Here is a 21011-nt window from a genome sequence, read left to right as displayed (position 1 = left end):
AAATTTAAGATTTCAGAACTGAACCAAATGCAGTTAAAGCACTATCTGTCAGTCCAACTTTGAGCAAGCTTTCTCTCCAACTTTTGTGTAGGATCAAACCAAAGTCACTTAAGGAGACTTATTCACCATCATATGGTATTTAATTACTCTATATATTCTACAGCCCAAAACCTCATGGATTAGGCACAATTGATCTCCAAAAACAGCTCAAAATACTGAAACTCAGGTTCAGACTACTGTTTTAAGTCTGAAAACTGGAAAAATCTGTCAATCAACATTTGGACTATCTTTTCTACCAGTAAATATAGTTTTGGGACTATATCACTTAATAAGAATTGTTATACTATCATGGATTTACAAGTTTTGTATAGTGGTCATTAACCAAAACCTCCTGGATTCCAAACCACACTAGCCCAACGTTTGCATCGAACACAGAAATTCAGAATCTGAATTTACTCCAAGTCTGAATTTGACAATCTGTGACAGCTCTATTTTGGACCAGTTTTACTCCAAGTTCCAAATAGTTTTAGAGCTATATGACTTAACCAAACTTATACTCCTCATGTAGCTCTATAACTTTGTTATAATGACTATCTTCAAAATGTTTATAGATCAGAAGTTATAAAGGACCAAAATTGCCTAGTTGCTACTATTTTCAGCAAATTCCAATTTGAGCTCAAAACTGAACTTTTGTGATTTACTCCAATTTTCTTCACACAACATGGGAATCTCCAAATAAGAAAGTTGTTTTATTTCCCATGTACTACAACTTTAATATATGGACTTTTAGCCAATCGTCACTAGATTTTGAATTCCACTCTTGGGCTAGTTTTAGGGCTTCAAATGTGGCTATTATTTCTTTCAGTGATTCGTCCACCTAAGAGAAATAACTCCTTAGTCTCAAATCCGACCTTGGCATATAGAACTCATGTCAAAAGTGTCCTTGGTTTAAGAGTTGTTTGCTTACACTCAATTTCAAACAATGTATTCAAGCCTTAGGGTTTTGAAGTTAATCCTTCGGTCCAAGTATTTCTTCCACTTGATCTATCTTTGAAAACAAAGTTGCTATAGACTCTAAGACTTGCCTTTAGCACTCAAAGACTCCAAGTTCATTTGTTACTTGCTCAAGAGATGACCTACTCTTGTCTAGCTTAGGCCTAGTCCTTAAACTAAACTCTAAACCCAACACACAACATCACACTTTTGAAAAAGTTTGACCTATTGAATGCATTCTAGGTATATCAAACCAGATAATGCAAATGCTTATGATGACATGTCAGAGTTTTAGTTAACGTAACACCAGGGGTGTTACAGTCTTCCCCCCTAAAAAGAAATCTCGTCCCGAGATTTAAAACTCTAGGCTAGGTAATGGAAAAGGAAATGTGTCACTGACTTATTTCCCCATTACCCCTACAAGACAGGGGTGTACCCTTCCTGGTTCACATCTAAATACTCCTCTAATTCCCATGTGGTTTTATCTTCCGGGTGTTAGTTCCACTGCATCCTGCAAACTTGATAAGTTTTCTTCAAGTGACCGATCCTTTTGATCCAAAACCTTTATGGAATATTCCAAGTTGGTTAAATCTGGTCCAAGGTTAACATCTGAAATCTCAACACCCAGTTTGGGAACCCGAAGACATTTCTTCAACTGAGATATGTGAAACATGTTGTGCACTATGGAAAGATCCTTTAGCAACTGTACCTTATAAACTACATTTCAATCAAATGAAATGAGTTTCAAGTAGGAAAACTTAGTATAAAAAAATCAAAGATAGGTAGCATGAGTAGGATGGATGAAACATGTACTAAGCTATTACATAGGGGGTTTAACTTAAAATTGTATGTCATGATGCATGCTCGTCCTATTCGTCCTTGCAACTCTTGCCAACATATAGTAGTTATCACGTTCTATGACGGTGGCATACCTACTCACTCCGTTATTGAACACTAGTCGCACTTTCCTAGGGTTTAGTTAGTGTACCTGCAGAAAATTGCATTATAGTTGTGGGTTAGTGGTTAGCATCTTAAACTAAGCCACCTTATAGTCCTTAACTTAACCATATACTATTTGCACTTCGACTATTAGGACTTGCTTATTCATTCTTAAGTTTTTTTTTTCAAAATACTTTGGACTCAAAATCCTTTTGAAGCCTATCAAAGGATTACTTTAATATCCATGATAATGGGGGATCGCTCCGATACCACGCTGTGACAGCCCTCCCAAGTTATCAGGCCCACATGCACCAATCCTTGCCTTAATGGCCTAAGATGGCTGTACACGTGTACCGGATAACTTAACAAGGCTATCGAGTTCGCCAACTGGAACTCATCATCCCAAGGATCTCCCACATAACAGGTATATTACAGTAATCACATTTAATACACACACATTGGAGATAGAGCGGAAGACTTTTACAAAGTACACTTTACATTCCAGAACTCAAGTTTTACATGGTAGAAAGAGATGTATTTATTACAAGTCCTGATAGTACTCGAAGGGCATAACTTAACTACAATAATTGGAAGGGTGAAGCCTTTCCATAAGAGATATATAAAAACCTTCTAAGCTTCAAGTCCTCCACATGAAGTAACTAACCCAAAGATAAGGGAATAAAACTTCTCCTACAAAAACAACAAGGGATAAAACCCTGAGTATGCAATTACTCAGCAAGACTTACCCGACTAAAGAAAAGACTCTCAAGGGTATGCTGGCTTTTGGGAATCAAGGTAAAGCTCATCAAAGTTCAAGGACTCACTTTGCAGAAAAGCTTACTAGAAATGGGTCCTTAAGCCAAGTTTTATTTCACAAGTTAGTTTATTACCTGAATCTTCTAGCCTGAATCTAACAATTTCCTAATCTAGATCATTCACTTGTCCTATACTAACTTTCTTTTAAAATCCAAATTTTGTTTCGCTTGTTATCTACGATGAAGGGCAGCGATCCAGTCTTCATATCCGAGAAGTAACGGCGATCCGAATCGATTAATACCCAGCTGGGGATCTCCAACCACACGACGTATGTAGCACTTAACCCTTGCATATGTCAACCATTCCCACGGATCCTCCACTACATGAACCGATCCGCGCTACCCGGGAGCACATTACCCTACCATTCAGCCTCTTGCCAGGAGGGTAACTGCTACTCCCACCATCTCCCACGCCCAGTGCGCGGTTGTCTTTTCACGTATGGAATAGACGGGTTCAGGCTTACCCATGACGAGGTATGTGGCCAGTTAAAAGGTCCTAGATCATCAGGCCAACAATCGGTACGGTCCTTAATCGACACAGACGGGCGACCTTTCCTGCTCAGCGTCTGGTCCCATTTTAAACTATTTCAAAATTTTGGCGCCTGACAGAGGGGCCATGCTTGGATAATGAATTTATCAACGTCTTGATGCCTTCATTATCCCAAGCCCATTTTCTTGTTTGTAAAAAAACATGAGTCATAGATCAAAAACATTTTTCTTAGTCTATCAGCATGACTAAGCATCTCTAGCTTTTATAAAACAGGTGACAAGGTATGATAATCAATCTTTCAAGGATGGTAATGCATCAAGTGTTTAATCAATCAACTCCTATTACCTAATGCAACATATAAGTGATAAAATTTTGTAAACACAAGGGAGGTGGCAAATGCACCGGGGCTTGCCTTTGTTGCAGAGAAGAGGTTCTAGATCTTCTACCCAATAACCAGTTAGATAGCTCCATCCACTTGATGAATAGGCACTGGAGCAAACTCCTCTTCCACAACCACTTCATCTTGAATTTACACTCCTTCTGCTGGGAGCTCTACATGAAATGATATGAACATGAATGCATATACTTATGCAACTACAAAAATACTTTAAAGCAGTACAAACTACACCTTACTAAAGGTGCACACAAAACTAACCAAACAATAGGGGAGCTAAACATTCTAATATCATCACTAAGCTCTCAGACCACACCAGGGAACTCTGCCTCCATAACCAAGAACTCTATGCTTGCCTTAAGTAAGGACTTACTTCTCTGACTTGAATCCTACAACTTGAACTTCTAGAGGATTAGAACAATCTTCAAACTACGCCAAAAATCCAGATCCCACTATGCACTCTTACTTCTTTATCCAAAGATCAGGTTTCACTTGTTAAACTTGTTCCTTCTTCCAAAGTTCTAATCCACATGTGATTATGTTCTTCTTATTATTCCAATTAGGGACTCTACAAGGATTTCAGAGCAAATGGCTTACAAACAGCCACAAACTTTTACCAAGAGTTTATCTTCTGATAACAAGACTCTCAAAAGTTCTCACAATTTTTGGTGCTCACATTTGCTCCCTAAATATTCAATTAATCCTTTTTAGAACACACTTAAATTACTTAAAATTTGTAAACTGCACTAAGGATCCCAAAAACACATTTACCAGAGAGCTTCAGTGATCTCACAAACCTATAGTGCGCGTGTGAACTCGACCGGAAATGGCGCGAGTTAACGGGTCGACGCAGGGGTAATTCACGGCGCCAAACCACGGCGGCGGAGTTCTGTTCTGGTCAGCACAAAATAGTAGAGTTAAAAATTCCAAGTTGATGAGCTTCACTGACCTTACGTGAGCACAAAACGAGCGCCACACGGTCGAGGAAACCTTGGAAGATCCCTGGCCACCGTGAGGTGAGATGAAACTCGATGGCACTTTGGAGATGCGCGTTTGGTGCAATGGCCTGAAACCAAGTAGGGGGCACCTAGGCGATGTTGAAGTCGCGGTAGCGCTGCGGACGCGACGAGGGAGAACGTCCGCGAGAAGGCAGGCGACGGCTGGGGAATTTCTAGGGAGCCGACGAGCTGTTGCAGAGAGAGCAGCAGGTCCAGTAGGCAACAGCGAAGTTGGGGAGCTGAGCGCCGGCACGACGATACAGGAGCTAGAGATAGTGGCGTTCAGCAGCTCCACACAATGATGTGCCAGAGAAGGAGACGAGAACGCGTGCAGTTTCAGCCATGATCCACGGACTCCCAACACGCAAACTCCAGGAAGGAAGAGATCGTGACTGGCAAGTGGTAACAACAGAACGACGTGTCCAGGTGAGGCAAGTACTGGGGAGACCGAGCAGAGAGGAGAGCGGGCTGAGAACAGGAATGCGAGGGGCACTACGAGAAGGGAGCTCGGCTGCTGCTGCCTAAGCGATGGGGTGAGGGGATATATGACGTGGAGAAGCTAGTGCTCACTGCTCAGGGCTGCACGTGGATTTCTGGAGATGAGACAACGCACGGAGAGACTTCCAGGGAGTACGTGTACTAGATATTGGATAAGAACGAGTGGAACAAAGGAGAAAAATTTAGAGAACTGAGCACATGTACAGGATAAACATCAGTGGCATGGAGATCTTTTTCTCACTAAAATTGAACCGGTTTCAGTCAGCTGAACAATATTCAGTCCACCACCAGCCCAACAGCTCGACTTGAAGCAAAGTTTTCTTCTAATCTAAAATAAGAACAGGGAGATCCTTCATCATAAGAAGTATTCCTCCATAATAGATCTCCAAGTTTGATGTAATGGTCATTCACCAAGAATTAAGAGTTAGAAGGGTCCAACACTGAAAGGAATACATGGTTTCTAAAAATTCAGCAAAACTGAATACGTTTCAGAATCTGAACTGAATTTGGCACCAAACTGAACCCTCATTTGTAACCCCTTCGATCCTCATGATTCCAAGCAATACATGTCAACCTTGGTTAATAAAGTTTGTTCACAAAATGTAACTTTACAAGTTTACTTCAGGAACCTTAGGTCAAAGATTCATAGATCAAAAGTTATAACGCTCCAGAGTGAGGTGAATACACTAGGAACCAGCTGCAGCTAACTGAATAAGAGACTGAACACACATGTCTGACAGAGAGAATTTCGGCACATTTTACTCCAACTTTTGTGCAGCACCACGTCACACTGGCTTAAAGAAACTTGTTCACTATTAGATGATCTTCAACTTTGATATAGAAAATACAGTCTAAAACCACATAGATTAATCACAACAGAGCTCTAAACTGAGCACTATTCACTAAAATTCAGATTTTAGTTCTGAACAAAAACTCAGTCCAAGTAACCTGACAGTCCATATTTAGGCAACCTTTTCTCCTAGTTCCAAGTAGCTTTAGGGGTATAATCCTTAACCAAACGTATACACCAACACATGATCATCCACCTTTGTATAGCTTTCTTAGCCTATAACTGCATGAATCAGCTGCAAATGGGCTCCAAACTCAGCAACTTTCACTGAAATTCAGTTTTCAATAACTGAATATAATTCAGTTTCAGCCACAACACAGTCCCAATTTAAGCAGTTCTTACTCCAATTCTTGTATGGGGTCATGTCCATCACCCTTTAAGGAAGTTGTTCACCAATATATGGTATTTAATTCCTCTACAAGCACCATAGTATAAAACCTTACAAAACAGCCACAAAAGGGCTCCAAACTTGGCACCATACAACAAATTTCAGATTTCAGAACTGAACCAAATGCAGTTAAAGCACTATCTGTCAGTCCAACTTTGAGCAAGCTTTCTCTCCAACTTTTGTGTAGGATCAAACCAAAGTCACTTAAGGAGACTTATTCACCATCATATGGTATTTAATTACTCTATATATTCTACAGCCCAAAACCTCATGGATTAGGCACAATTGATCTCCAAAAACAGCTCAAAATACTGAAACTCAGGTTCAGACTACTGTTTTAAGTCTGAAAACTGGAAAAATCTATCAATCAACATTTGGACTATCTTTTCTACCAGTAAATATAGTTTTGGGACTATATCACTTAATAAGAATTGTTATACTATCATGGATTTACAAGTTTTGTATAGTGGTCATTAACCAAAACCTCCTGGATTCCAAACCACACTAGCCCAACTTTTGCATCGAACACAGAAATTCAGAATCTGAATTTACTCCAAGTCTGAATTTGACAATCTGTGACAGCTCTATTTTGGACCAGTTTTACTCCAAGTTCCAAATAGTTTTAGAGCTATATGACTTAACCAAACTTATACTCCTCATGTAGCTCTATAACTTTGTTATAATGACTATCTTCAAAATGTTTATAGATCAGAAGTTATAAAGGACCAAAATTGCCTAGTTGCTACTATTTTCAGCAAATTCCAATTTGAGCTCAAAACTGAACTTTTGTGATTTACTCCAATTTTCTTCACACAACATGGGAATCTCCAAATAAGAAAGTTGTTTTATTTCCCATGTACTACAACTTTAATATATGGACTTTTAGCCAATCGTCACTAGATTTTGAATTCCACTCTTGGGCTAGTTTTAGGGCTTCAAATGTGGCTATTATTTCTTTCAGTGATTCGTCCACCTAAGAGAAATAACTCCTTAGTCTCAAATCCGACCTTGGCATATAGAACTCATGTCAAAAGTGTCCTTGGTTTAAGAGTTGTTTGCTTACACTCAATTTCAAACAATGTATTCAAGCCTTAGGGTTTTGAAGTTAATCCTTCGGTCCAAGTATTTCTTCCACTTGATCTATCTTTGAAAACAAAGTTGCTATAGACTCTAAGACTTGCCTTTAGCACTCAAAGACTCCAAGTTCATTTGTTACTTGCTCAAGAGATGACCTACTCTTGTCTAGCTTAGGCCTAGTCCTTAAACTAAACTCTAAACCCAACACACAACATCACACTTTTGAAAAAGTTTGACCTATTGAATGCATTCTAGGTATATCAAACCAGATAATGCAAATGCTTATGATGACATGTCAGAGTTTTAGTTAACGTAACACCAGGGGTGTTACATAAGGGATTTTGCTGGTTGGGTTATGATGACATTAATCTCCATTATTAATTTCCCTTTTTCATTTTCTATTTATGAATTCTAGTGTGGGTTTGAACTACATCAGTGGTTTAACTTTTTCCAAAAATTGTATAAAAATTATAGTGGGTTAATAGTTGTCACTGCAGGCTGTTCTATAAATTTGAGGTCCAGAATAATTAAAATATTCCCTGGACAAAAATAACAAAAGTTGGGGCAAAGGGGTCACTTTGCACTACAACTCTTAACTAGGGGTGGGTTCTATCCTAAGGGTTATTTTTGCTGGTATCTAAAAGTAATAACATGTTTCTGTGCCAAAAATCACAGAAGGATATTTGGTGGTTATTTAGTTGTTATTTTCTAATGTTTAATGCTAAAAAGGCACTTACTACTATCTTGTTATTTGAAAAATGTCAAACAACAGATTTCATATTTTCCTATGTTCTTAATAACAAAACATAAGTTATCTCAAGGTTTGGGGTGTTTTCTCCTTGGGGTTATTTTTCTAGGGTTTTTCTAAGTTTTCCTTGTTTTCCTAAAATAAAAGGTATCTCATTTATTCTGTACTAAACAAGGGTATAATAGGTTTTTCTAGTGAACTACACTGAATAAGTAAACTTACAAAAATGTGGGTGCTCCCTGGTTCTTTATTTAAACTACCTTTGATATTTTCTCTAACTTTAAGCAAAAAGTGTTTTAAATGGCAAATCCTATCTTAATGGGGTGTACAGAAGGGTTTATTATTTTTAAACAGGTTAGAAATTGATTAAGTACCACTCTAAATTTTCTTAACCCCAGTCAAATAGTTTAACTACTTTTCCTTATTTCTTTTAGCTTTTGACCAGTTAATCATTTAAATCAAAACTTTAAAGTTTTCTGCAACACTTAGGGGTTTTATATTTTTCCTAAGTGGTTTACATTATTTAGGATCTGGCAAAATTGGTTTGACTCGATTTCGGTAAACCAAACTGAAGTTATGAATTTTTCAAGTTCTGTTCGGATTTAAATCAGAATATTTTAAAAGGTTTCCTGGAAAACTACTTTGCATCGAAGACCCTGGGTTCTTTCTAAATCAACCCACTCATTTCTACCCCTGCGCCACTATTCCCTTGAGTCACTGACAGCGCACAAAACCCCCTGGCCTTTCCTTCTTCTTCCCCGAGGTCCCTCCCCTTATGCAAACAGTACCCGCGGAAAGGAAAAGGGCGGCGCGGCTTACCGGCGGTGAGAGAGGTCTGGCGAGGGGCGGGGTTGGCTTCAGGAGGTCCTGGCGGTCACAGCGAGGTACGGCTCGACGGCGGTGGTGGCCGGAATCGACCGGTCCACATGCGCAGGCAGGTGATCTCGTCGGCGGCGGGTGTTCCGGCTTAACCACGGCGATCTAGTTCAATTGAACGGCACGATGAGCTCCACGGGATGACGTAGAGGCTATGTGCGCAAGGAATCGAAAAATGGGGCAGAGGCTTACCCGGTCTACGTTCACCGGCGGTCGGGTGAAGTCCGGCGACCGTGGACTGGCTTCTCCGGCGAGGCAAAGTCCGATTCCTTGCTCAGGGAGCTTCACCGAGGCATGCACAGTCTCTTCCGAGGGTCAGGCGTGGCTGGGAAGGGCTCTGTTGGCCGGTCTACGGTGGCGGGGAATCGGGTGGCCGCGGGCACGCTGTCTGCAGGGCAAACGCCGGTGATCTCTGGCTCCGATGAGGTCGAGCGTGCGCGGAGGAGTACGGTCGACGTATATGGGAGCTTTATAGGCGCGGGCAACAGCGCAGGCTCGGCTTTGGCGCGACGCGGGGCACGCGGGGGCGCGCGCGGGCGTGCTCTGGCGAGCTCAGAGTGCGTCAAAGACATGGCTCTTTGCTTCTGTTCGTGTTCTACCCTCTGCTGAGCGGCCAAAACGTGCGAATCTTGTCCTAAGACCTATGAGAGATTTCTTCCCTGCACCTAGGGCTACCTAGTTCATGTGAGTTCCAAGGGGAGATGTGGTCGGGTTAGAGAGATATGGGGGTGGGAAGTTGTCTCTGTCCTAGTTGTCCAAACCGAGACAAAACTTGTGCCAAGTTGTGTCAAACGATTTAGGGTTGGGTTCAAACTTATCCAGGGTGTTCTAGAGGTATTTTGGCGCCACTTTGTCAATGGGGCCAAATGGTTTTAAGTTTGGGATCAAGGTGAACATGTTTGATCTTTGAAAAGGGGGTGGTTTTGGACTTAGAAGAATTCTTATTTTTCTTTTGTGCTTAACCCTTTGGTGAACCTTTTGGGGTTTTTCTGAATTCTTTTTGGGGTCACTTTCTTACTATCACTTGTGGGGTATCAAGTGTACTACCTTTTCAATAATTGGCCCAAGTCATGATCATGTGGTTTTCATACCCTTTTGTTCATGCTTACTTCTAGTGCTCCACTTGTCCAAAGGGGTTGAATTAGGGTTTGGGCAATTCTCCCCATTATATGTGCATAACAAGCCAAGGTATGACTTTTAAGGTGGGTTGCACTTACTTAGGATCTTGAGCTCCAACTTTGGTGTACTTTTCCCAACTTAAGTCACAGGTGATGATGGCTTACTTGTGTAGTCTTGAGTGAAAACCCTAAGTAACACGTGGGGTGTTACAGGTGGCTTCGTCTGAAACCCTTGAAAACTGGTGACCAACATGTCCTTAAGCTTCTGCTATGATGTGATTGTTTCTGGCTGGAGAGAAGAGTATCATGTCTGGGCCACACTTTGGACTGCCATGACAAAGGACTTTGCCATGACAGCAATGTTGCCTCCATATGAGGATATTGTTTCCTCATAGCTCATCAAGAATTGCTTTGGGTTCGAGTGCCCATAATACATGGGAAGCTAGGGTGGCTTGTAAGATGAAGGCCATGGTGTAGCCTGCTCTGCTGACAGAGGAGAAGCATCATCAAAAGAAAAATTTCCATGGTGGAAATCATCATACCAATCGTCATCATCATAGGGATTGTCCTGGCGAAGCTCTATGCGTTAAGGTCGTCGGTCCTAGTCATCTTGGGTGAGATGACGCATTTCCTCAGCGGCTTCGTCGATCTTCTTCTGAAGATCAGCAAGACGAAGCATCTTCTCCTTCTTCCTTTGGACCTGCTGATGAATGGCTTCGAGATCCCTGATCTCTTGGTCCAACTTTTCCTCCTGAGGTGTTGACTTGTAGCCTTCCTTTTTTGGCTTCGGGCTTCGTGCAATGTGTCTTGGTTGACGTCCAGTGGCTGCAGTGCAGCCCCTAGCCCTGAAGCTTTCTTCGGCGGCATGACGAAGGTCACAGCTTACCGAAGGTGGTCGAATAGTTCACCGGAGGTGGGCACCAATGTTGGGGACTTGTTCTCAAATACTATGAGTTAAGAACAAGGCAACACAAAATGTTAATGGTTAAAGACCTTTGTCCTTCGAAGCATTATCTCCCTTAGGATATAATGATCCTTAGACGAAGGTTATGAAGGACGTACCTTCGTCATCTCAGTATCTAATAATGAAAGTAGAAGCATATGAAACATAAAATATAACATGAATAATCATATGATATTATCATTATATCTTTATTATATCATCATGAATAAACATGAACAATATTGAATTACATTTATACCTTCGGCTTGACAGAAGGCAAAATTGTAGGTGTGACGTGCGAGTAAATACAAGTCAGCGTGAACAGTACGATGTCACTGTTCATCTATTTATAGGCACAGGACGCAGCCTGTGTAGAATTACATTCATGCCCTTGACATTTACTATTGACTTAGGGATAATCTATCGAGGAATAGATAGCCATTTTCCCTTTAAGTCGGTTTCATTTTCCATCACTAAGCTGAAGCTTTTCACGGGTAGCTTCGGCACTAGTTCACCCTTCTTCCGAACCGTGCTCATCATATCGTGTATGATTTCATCCCATGTCTGAAGGTTCCTGTACATATATTATACTTGCGAAACATGTTAGTCGTGTTTTTGAGGACCTTCGGAAGACGAAGGCCCCCAACAGACCCTACTTCTATAAGCATGTTTTAACCTAAATTGGTGCTCTAGATTAACTAGACCACATACAACTACCTAACCATATGCGACTACCTTAATCATCAGATAGTTGCATAACCCCTCTGTTTTAACCTAATAGAGATTCTGACCTACCTATACTATATAATTCATCCTATCTCAAAGGATTCTAACACATATTAATAATACATATTCTACCCTGGTAGATCTATCTAACTTAAACTAAGTTTAATCCAGTTATATCTAATCTAATCTAGACCCTACCTAATCTAATATGGTCTAATCTATGTTACAAGTATTAACTAAACCATATTCCTATAAGTGGGTTTTAAACCTAAGGCTTGGTTTGGGTACTCTAGGAATGAGACGGATTGAAGTGGATTGAGATGTATTAGGGGAGTTTTTGATCTATTGGGGATTTAAACACTCTTCAATCCCTCCAAACCACTTCAATCCAAGAGTACCCAAACTAGGCCTAAACGGGTGTCTTAGACCCACTCGTTTGTGAAACCACGACCTAGCCTATGTTATAGGTTGCCCAACCCATTTATCCCAAAAGCAAAGTAAAACTCAATTAATCTACCTATCCTATGTACCCATAATTGTTATCCCAACTCAGGTAATGACACCTAACACCATGATTGATGGTCCCTAAAACAGACCCAAGAAGAAGGTTAACCTCGGCAATGAAGAATATGAGTAGAAACAGATCTTCAGATGAATCAAGATTCACCACCCGGAATAAAAAGTCTCCATTACTTAACTTCCTTTTACCTCCAAAACTTGTCTACACCTACCTAATAGCTAAAATCTGATGTACCCTTGTTTTCCACACCTGCTAATGGCATGAAAATTTCTAGGTGTATAAAAAAACTAATTAGGAGTTCCACAAAAAAATATACTAGAATTTCAGTCGGATATGCTCAACTAAATGATATTCTTAAATATGATTATGGAATCTAGTGTGATCTCCAATGTGGTCTGCTTAAAAGAGATTAGTGGTACTTGGACCCTTCTAACCAGGGTTAACTTAATCTAACACATTAGATCACCTCAACCATGAGCTAACCCAACCCATAGTGTCATGATAGGTTGCATAATCTATCTGTCCCCACCAAATGTCAAACAAGTTTTTGACCTACACCATGTACATTGTAACACCCCAGGTGTTACACAAGGCCCTGGCTCAATGCATGCACCTATAGCCTATTATCACATGTGTTTAGATGGGAAGAAGGGACACCAAAACCTTAGAGACCATGGATTAACTAAGTGATGATCATGATGGGAGGGATACCCTAGATTTTCATGTATCTTCACCTATGAAAAAGGTTCTAAAACCCTAGTTCCCCCTCTTGAGCCATTAAACCCCCAAGCATTGGATTAGTGAGAAGGGGAAGCAAATGATCATTTCATGACTTGAACCCTTTACCAAAGTTGAAGTACATTAATATATCTACAAAATATAGTGAGGGAGATATTACAAAAAGGTCCTATAAAAACACCAAATCAAGCCCCCAAGTGGAGAGCACCCTAGAGCAATCCATTTTTCTCTAAGTCAAAAATCATCCCTAATCCAAAGATCAGAAGTGTTCACTTATTTTCTCGCGCCAAAACCACATGATCCAAATAACAAAAAGTAGCCAAACTACCCAAGGCACACCCCTGAAAAGTTTGAAACCAAACCAGGGTCGTTTGACACGGTTTGGCATCTATTTTGTCGCGAGATGAACAGTGCAGACAAACAAGACTTGGCGCCACCATATCTTCCAAGCCAGACCCAATCTCCCCTTGAAACTCACATCAACTAGATAGCTCTAGGTGCAGGGAAGAAATCTTACACAAGTCATATGGCAAGATTCGCACATTTGGGAGCTCAGCAGGCGCATGAACTTGGGCAGAATAACACGGCGACGTGTTCGACGTGCCCTAGCGACGTAGAGCATGCCCCGGTGCTTGGCCCCGCGCGCACCGTGCTGCGCCACGTCACGCCCGCGCCCGCGCCCACGCCCGTGCCCGCGGCTATAAAGCCAACCCCGGCATCGACCGTACGCCCCTGCTCGCTCCCAACCCTGCCTGAGCACAAGTTTACCCGCGTTTGCCCTGCGCACGGCGTGCCAGCGGCTGCTCGAGCCCCGGCCACCTTAGACCGGCCACTCCAGCCCTCCTCCACCCTGTCTAACCCCTCAACTAGCTTCCTTGGAGCTCAGTGAAGCTCCCCGAGCCCGCAGACCGAGCACCACCTCACCGGAGACGCCGGATTGACGTCGCCGGACTTCAACTGGCCACCGTCGCACATAGACCGAGCTACACGTTAAGCCACTCATCGATTCCTTGCGCCTACGGCATCCTTGACCTCCAGTGAAGCTCCCCGTGCTATTTAATTGAACTCTACCGCCGTGAGCAGGCCGGAGCACGCGTCACCGATGAGCCCGACCGCCTGCGCACGCGGCCAGCCCTACCGCAGCCATCACCGCCGGTGATTCGCCCCTCGACGTGACCGCTAGGATCTCCCGGACCTCACCCGACCCTCCATCGAACCTCTCCCACCGCCGGTAGGCCGCGCCACCCCTTTTCCTCTCTGCGGCCACTGTTCCGGCGAGGAGGGAGCTCGGGTTAAGAGAGGAAAAAGCCAGGCGGGTATTCGCAATGTCAGTGACTCAGTGAAACAGTTCCTCAGGGGCACAGTTTAAACAATTTAGTTAAAGAAAACCCTAGGGGCCCCGGTGCAAAGCTGTTTTCCATAAACCTTTAAGATTTATTCTTTTTAAATAAGTAGAGAACTTGAAAAATTCATAACTTGAGTTTTATCCAACCAAATTTGGTCAAACCAACTTTGCTAGGTCCTAAATATTACAAACTATTTAGGAAAAAATAATAAACACCCTGATTCCTGCAATACTTTTAGAGTTTTAATTTAAATAACTATACTTCCCAAAATTAAATAAATAGAGGAAAAATAGAAATACTTTTGGACTGAGGGTAAGAAAAATTAAAGACATACTTAACTACTAACTATCATGTTTAAAAATGTTAAACTCCTTAGTACACTAGGTTAAGAAGGGATTAACCATTAAAACTTGTATTGACCCAAACCTTAAGAAAATAAAAAAAGGAATTTAAAATAAGAACCAGAGGGCAACCACATTTTTCCTAGCTTCCTTAGGTGATATAGTTCCTAAGAAAATTATGTTAAACCCTTTGTTAGTACAAAAGAAATACACCACATTTTATTTTATAAAAAACATTAAGAACTTAGAAAAATCCTAGAAAAATAACCCTAAGAAGAAACCACCCCAATCCTTGGGATAACTACTATTATGCTAGTATGAATCTAGGAAAAATATAAGTTTTATTGTTTGATATTTTTCAAATGACAAGTTAGTTATAAGTGCCTTTTTGACATTAAACTTTAGAAAATCACAACTTAATAACCATTAAGTCACTTTATGTGATTTTTGGCATAGAGACCTGTCATTACCTATAGATGTTGGCACAAATAATTTTTAGTGCAAAACCCCCACCTAAATTAAAGTTGTAGTGCAAAGTAACCATCCACCCTCACTTTTGTTATTTTTTCCTAGGGTTTATCCTAATTATTCTTAACCTCAAATTTGTAGAACAAACTACAATGCTCAATATTAGGCCACTGTAATTTTTGCAACATTTTTGGAAAATTCTAAATCACTATGGTAGTGCAAGCTCACTTTAAAAGCATAAATAGAGAATAAAAAGGGGGATTGTGGAAGGAATTACTATTATACAACTAAATCTCTGTAAGTGTCCAATAAAACATAAGGAGATGATTAAATTCTTAATTTCACTTAAGACCCTAAAATAGGTGAGTATAAAACACTAAGAGCACCTTCCGATGAAGAAACCCTATTTTACCCACTTCTTTAATACTACTTCACCATACATAGTATTACTAAATTGACAAATCATTAACATGCATGTATCTTATTCATTGCATTCGATAGATTGTAACCTCACTGACGGAGAGTACGTCCTCATTCCGGAGCAAGGAGTTGCTCAGGAGGTAGTCCAGGAGCCAGCACCAGAGCCTGCTACTAAGGATCTGCCTACCCCAGCTTTTGAAGGCAAGCCCCGGTTTTATGCATAACTGTTTATATATGCTATTTTACTATACTTAATGCTTGTAGGTTTGTATCGTGCACTTAATTGTAGGTATTGGTTGAAACCCTAGTTGCATGAACTCATGATTCCTTTTGAGATGGATACTAGTATGCTAGGTCGAGTAGCTGCTTTACTAATGAGGATCTCGGTAGAAGTCGAGTGATTTTCTAGCACTCGCGTGAGGTCAGGAGTTGGTTGTATCCATTTTTATATCGGAATGACGATGGTCTGTGGACAACGATCCACGGGGATGCGTTGTCTACGAGATTAAAATTTGGAATAAGGATTAATGTGTGGTACCTGCGTCAAGCGTTTGAACGTACTAGACACATGCCAAGAAATATGGTAAATCGGTAAGCCTAGTACTTGAGTGAACCTGCCCGCAGATTGCCCTCCTCACGCGACCTGAGAGATGGTCTCCCATTTCGGTTATGGTGGGTACAAGTTCGGTCACTGCACGACGGCAGTCGGGGTCAGTGAGGAATTGTACGCCAAGGTGGTGAGCCCCTTTCTGTTGCCAAGGAATCAATGGGGACAGTTGATGTGTATGGGGACGAAGTGCCTCGCCACGTCGTGTGTTTAGGTCTACCTTGCAAGGTTTAAAAACTCGATTCGAATCGTCTGCTTCTCACAGCTAATGAGACTGCTTGATTCATTGTACTGCATCGAGTAAGAAGTGGAATAAGGTGGCATTCAAATGATGTTGATTGCAATAATGTTTGATACCATGTATGAATAGCTAGGTACTCATCTAGTCTAAAGGATTATAATAAAACTTGAAAAGCTAAAAAAATTGTTTTAGACTCAGCTAGTGCTTTTGGCAAACCAAACCACTCAGCCAAACAGCTGCAAGTCTAGAGGTAGAGGAGTAGACTCCTCACACCGGGTAAGTCTAGCTGAGTATTAGTATACTTAGCCTTGCTTGTGGCATAATTTTTACAGGTTGTATAGAGGATATGGTTGCTAGAGTGACTTGGCCGTCCATCCTGCCACCGGGCTGGACAGTCGAGCGGGACCCTACCTCAGCCGGAGAGGAGCATGAGGAGTGATGGGCCAGGCTTCCCCATCCTCTCTTTCATTTATCGTTAGTTGATTTCCGCTGCATCGAGGACAATGGTTACTACTTTTGCAAATCTCCAATGATGTTGTAATAAGATTAAGTACTTCTTTAATTCATGGTTTTATGCTTTATTGTATTTTCTCTCTGCCTCAACTTCGAGTGGGTATGTGGTACTTGATCCTGTTAGTGGCCTTGTCAGACTAGATCCGAGAGACTGACACTTTATTCCTATTTAAATGTGGTCTAGCCTCTAAGGCGGGACTTAGGCACTTAAGTGGGAATAATTCGGGCGGCTCTGCCACATACACTATCTCATCTTAAAAAAATTACATCCTACCTTTGGATATTCACCTTATACGACTAGATACCCTAATCTGGACATAAAAACAAAGATTAAGCCCTGCTAAAGAATCTTCTGTTTATAACCGGAAGGGAAGACTATCAGGCAACAGCAAACAGAAATGAATCCTCCAGATCCTCCACCGGTGGGAATCAACTGTTGGGGACTTGTTCTCAAATGCTATGAGTTAAGAACAAGGCAACACAAATGTTAATGGTTAAAGATCTTCGTCCTTCGAAGCATTATCTCGTTTAGGATATAATGATATTCAGACGAAGGTCATGAAGGGCATACCTTCATAATCACAACATGTAATAATAAGGACAGGGACATATGAAACATAGAAAAGAACCTGAATAATAATATTAAATCATTAGACTATTCATATTCTCATTACATAATCATGAACAAACATTAATGATATTGAATTACATTTGTACCTTCGGATTGGCAGAAGGTAAAAATCTAGGAGTGATGTACAAGTGAGTACCAATCAGCGTGAACAGTACAGTGTTACTGTTCATCTATTGGAGACTTGTTCTCAAATGCTTCAAATTAAGAACAAGGCAACATAAAATGTTAAATGTTAATGACCTTCGTCCATTGAAACATTATCTCCCAGGGACACAATGCACTCCGGACGAAGGTCATGAGCAAAGATTACGAAGATCATACCTTCGTAATCAGAATTGTAAGATAATAAAAGATGTAATACAAAATATAAGACATGAAGGAATAATATGTCAAAGCACATAAACTTATTCATATATTTCATTATATAAACTCAAATATCAAAATATAACATTTAATCACATTTATACCTTCGTCTTGACAGAAGGCAATAGTCTAAGTGTCGCCTGTAAATGATTACAAGATTCCGTGAATAGTACAGGGGTACTGTTCACCTATTTATAGGCACAGGGCGCAGCCTGTGTATAATTACATTTATGCCCTTCACAATCGACTACAATAATGACACAAAATACCATGGGTCTTTGGGTCATTTCATTTTTAAGTCGGTTCACCCCTTCGTCTTGAGACATGTCACTGTGCCGATGCTTTATAGGCAATAGCTTCGGCACTGCTTTTGAGAGGATCTGCCGAAGGTATTTCTTTCTTTAGGATCTTCGGCTACGAAGCATACCCCCAACAGTAGCGCCTTCGCGGTGCTAGATCGTTTTTCGTAACGAGCTTGATCCGTGAAAAAATCTTCTAGGCTTTGGGATGCTGAAGATCCGAAAAACACCTTCCCTGAGCTCATTGCCGAGAAACGATTAAAATAATCCGAGCGCGAGGTGACCCCATCTTGCAGCAGTTACGCGCGCCCTGGCGATTCACCTTCTCGGACTCTGTGGCCCACCGTTTAGTGAGTGCGGGCGGCTGTTTGTCCAGTGTGGAAGAGTTGACGATTTACCTTCCCACCTGTGGCACTATATAAACAAACGGGTAGGTGTGAAGTTACCATAGCATTCATTGCTATTGCACTGTTTTGCTGCCAAAAATTTGACCATAGCCGAAGCTTGCTTACTGCATCGCCAACCGAAGCTATTCACTTTGTTCAAGCTTTGTAACAAGAAAGAGCTTCGGCAAAGTTAAAAAAATTTCAACTTCATCAAAAAACAAGAAATTCAATCATCAGATGGCTAGGGTACGCTCAACAGCTAGGGTTACTCGCGACGGAGAAGAAACCGAAGGCGCCGAAACCGCTCCAATTTCTGAAGTGATGCAACGGTCAGGGCTGGTAGTATCGGAGGATGTACCTGCCATTGAAGCTGAGCAAGTTGATGCTGAGGCATTTGGATCTGAAGATGATTACAATGTCGTGCCATCTAAACCCAGTCACTTGGAATTTGGGAAATCCACCGTTACCGAAGGTGATATGTCTAAGCTGATGAAGCTAGGCTATTTCAGTGAAGCAAAAAAGGAGCTGGTTCGTTTTGGCGGAGAAGAGATTACTCCGAAGCCAAAAAAGGATGAAGTGGTAGTGTTCAAAAGTTTCTTTAAAGCAGGACTAAGATTTCCTTTGAATGGAATGATTGCTAATGTTTTGAAGAAGTTTGGGAATTATCTTCATCAACTCACGCCTAACGCCATCGTTAGGCTTAGTGTTTATATCTGGGCCCTCCGAAGCCAGGGGGTGGAACCAGTTGCCGAAGGCTTCTGCCGAGTGCACGAGCTTCATTATCAAACAAAAGCTAGAGGAGATGGGCTACATGAAAACTTCGGCTGCTACAACTTTGCCTATCGCAAAAATACAAAATTTCCAGTTATCAGCTATTGTACCAAATGGCCAGCTGGCTGGAAGACCGAATGGTTTTACGTCAAAGTTGATGAAGAAAAGGAGAAGCTGGTCCAAAGTCCGCTAGAATTAATCTTCGGAGAAACCAGACCCCAGTGCAACATGACACCAGGGAGCCCAAGCCAAATTGCTCTAGCTGAATTTCGAGTTATTGCGGAGCATATTGGCACTAGGGACTTAGTGCAATAATTCTTGGCTTTCAGAGTGTTCCCAACTTTGAAAGAGTGGGACATGCCGAAGCTAAAGGGAGAAAAGAAAAAGGGGGAACTTATTCGGTTGCCCTATCATTATAAATTCAAGAAACATTTCAAAGTGCCTTGCCAAGAGTGGTTAGACACGATTGAAGTAATGTGCAACGAAATTCTCGGCAATTACTCTAAAAAAGAAGATCAACTAATGACTGCAGCCTTCGGCTCTCGTCCGAAGCGAAGGTTAAACCGAGTAATGGATGCTCTGGACTTTGAGTACCCCAACTACGAGCGACTAGACAAGGATGCCAAAGGGCAGAAGAGAAAGAGAGTGGCCAGTGTTCTGAATAAAGAGGCTACTAAATCGATGAAAGACGATGAAGAAAAATTGAAAAAGAAAAAGGTGAAGCCTGAGCCGAAGACAGATGCTTCGAAGAAAAGAAAAGCTACAGCTCCGAAGCAGAAGGCAACTGATATAGAAGAAGAAACTGCTGCAACACCTTTTACCACCGACGTGGAGGAAATCTTAAAGGTAATGACTGAATATTTGCCTATCAAGCTAAGTCCACTGGGGCCGCATCTGACGAAGCTTTTTCAGAAGGAAAAGGAGCCCTCGATAATGAAGAAGTGAGCCGGATCGAAAAAACGAAGAATTGTTACAGTGACAGAAGTTATTGAAAGGACACCACCAACAGCTTCGGCCTCGAAGGCACTAGTTGTTGAGAGCACAACAGCGACCGAAGCTGCACCTTCGGAAGCTACAACCGCCGAAGCTGCCACGGCCGAAGATGTAGATTTAGAACACACAATTTCTAATATTGATAACATACTTCTAGACATGGCCGCAGAAGAGGCTGCCGCAGCCACCGAAGAAACTATGGCCCTAGAGCCTGAGAAGGAGAAGGAAATAACCGAATACACTTCGGATGAGGAAATTTTCAACTTTCAAAACTTAGTTGGACAGGAGTTGACGAAGGCCGAAAAAGAAGAATTAAAAGAATATGCCATATCTTGCGGATATCAACCGGGGGCACTACTCTTCGGTGGCGTTGACGATGAAAAGTTAGGCTGTGTCCGAGATCAAACCGGAGCGAAGGTTATTGGTACTCTATCAAAGGGTATTGGTTTCCCGAAGCTCGAGACAGACATTAGCCGCTACCGACGACAGCACATCGTCGGTAGTTTATTCTATTGCAATTT

At 41.6% G+C, this 21011-nt stretch overlaps 1 protein-coding gene across 1 annotated transcript in view; it reads right to left on the bottom strand.

The window, feature by feature from the left end:
• Nucleotides 1–3646: 3646 nt before the first annotated feature.
• LOC103648791 (uncharacterized) overlaps nt 3647–21011 on the bottom strand; it is a 78220-nt gene continuing 60855 nt past the window's right edge. Inside the window, exons 3-4 of the mRNA XM_020548922.1 lie at nt 4429–5150; nt 3647–3789 (exon numbers count right to left, since the gene is read on the bottom strand). Of these exons, the coding sequence (XP_020404511.1) occupies nt 3767–3789; nt 4429–5150 (745 nt within the window). The 3' untranslated portion in view covers nt 3647–3766. The remainder of the gene's footprint in view (nt 3790–4428; nt 5151–21011) is intronic.

Source organism: Zea mays, chromosome 2 (genome assembly GCF_902167145.1).
Source record: "Zea mays cultivar B73 chromosome 2, Zm-B73-REFERENCE-NAM-5.0, whole genome shotgun sequence".
Lineage (NCBI taxonomy): Eukaryota > Viridiplantae > Streptophyta > Magnoliopsida > Poales > Poaceae > Zea > Zea mays.
Note: the sequence above shows the minus strand (reverse complement) of the source record. Positions and strands in the feature narration are given on the sequence as shown.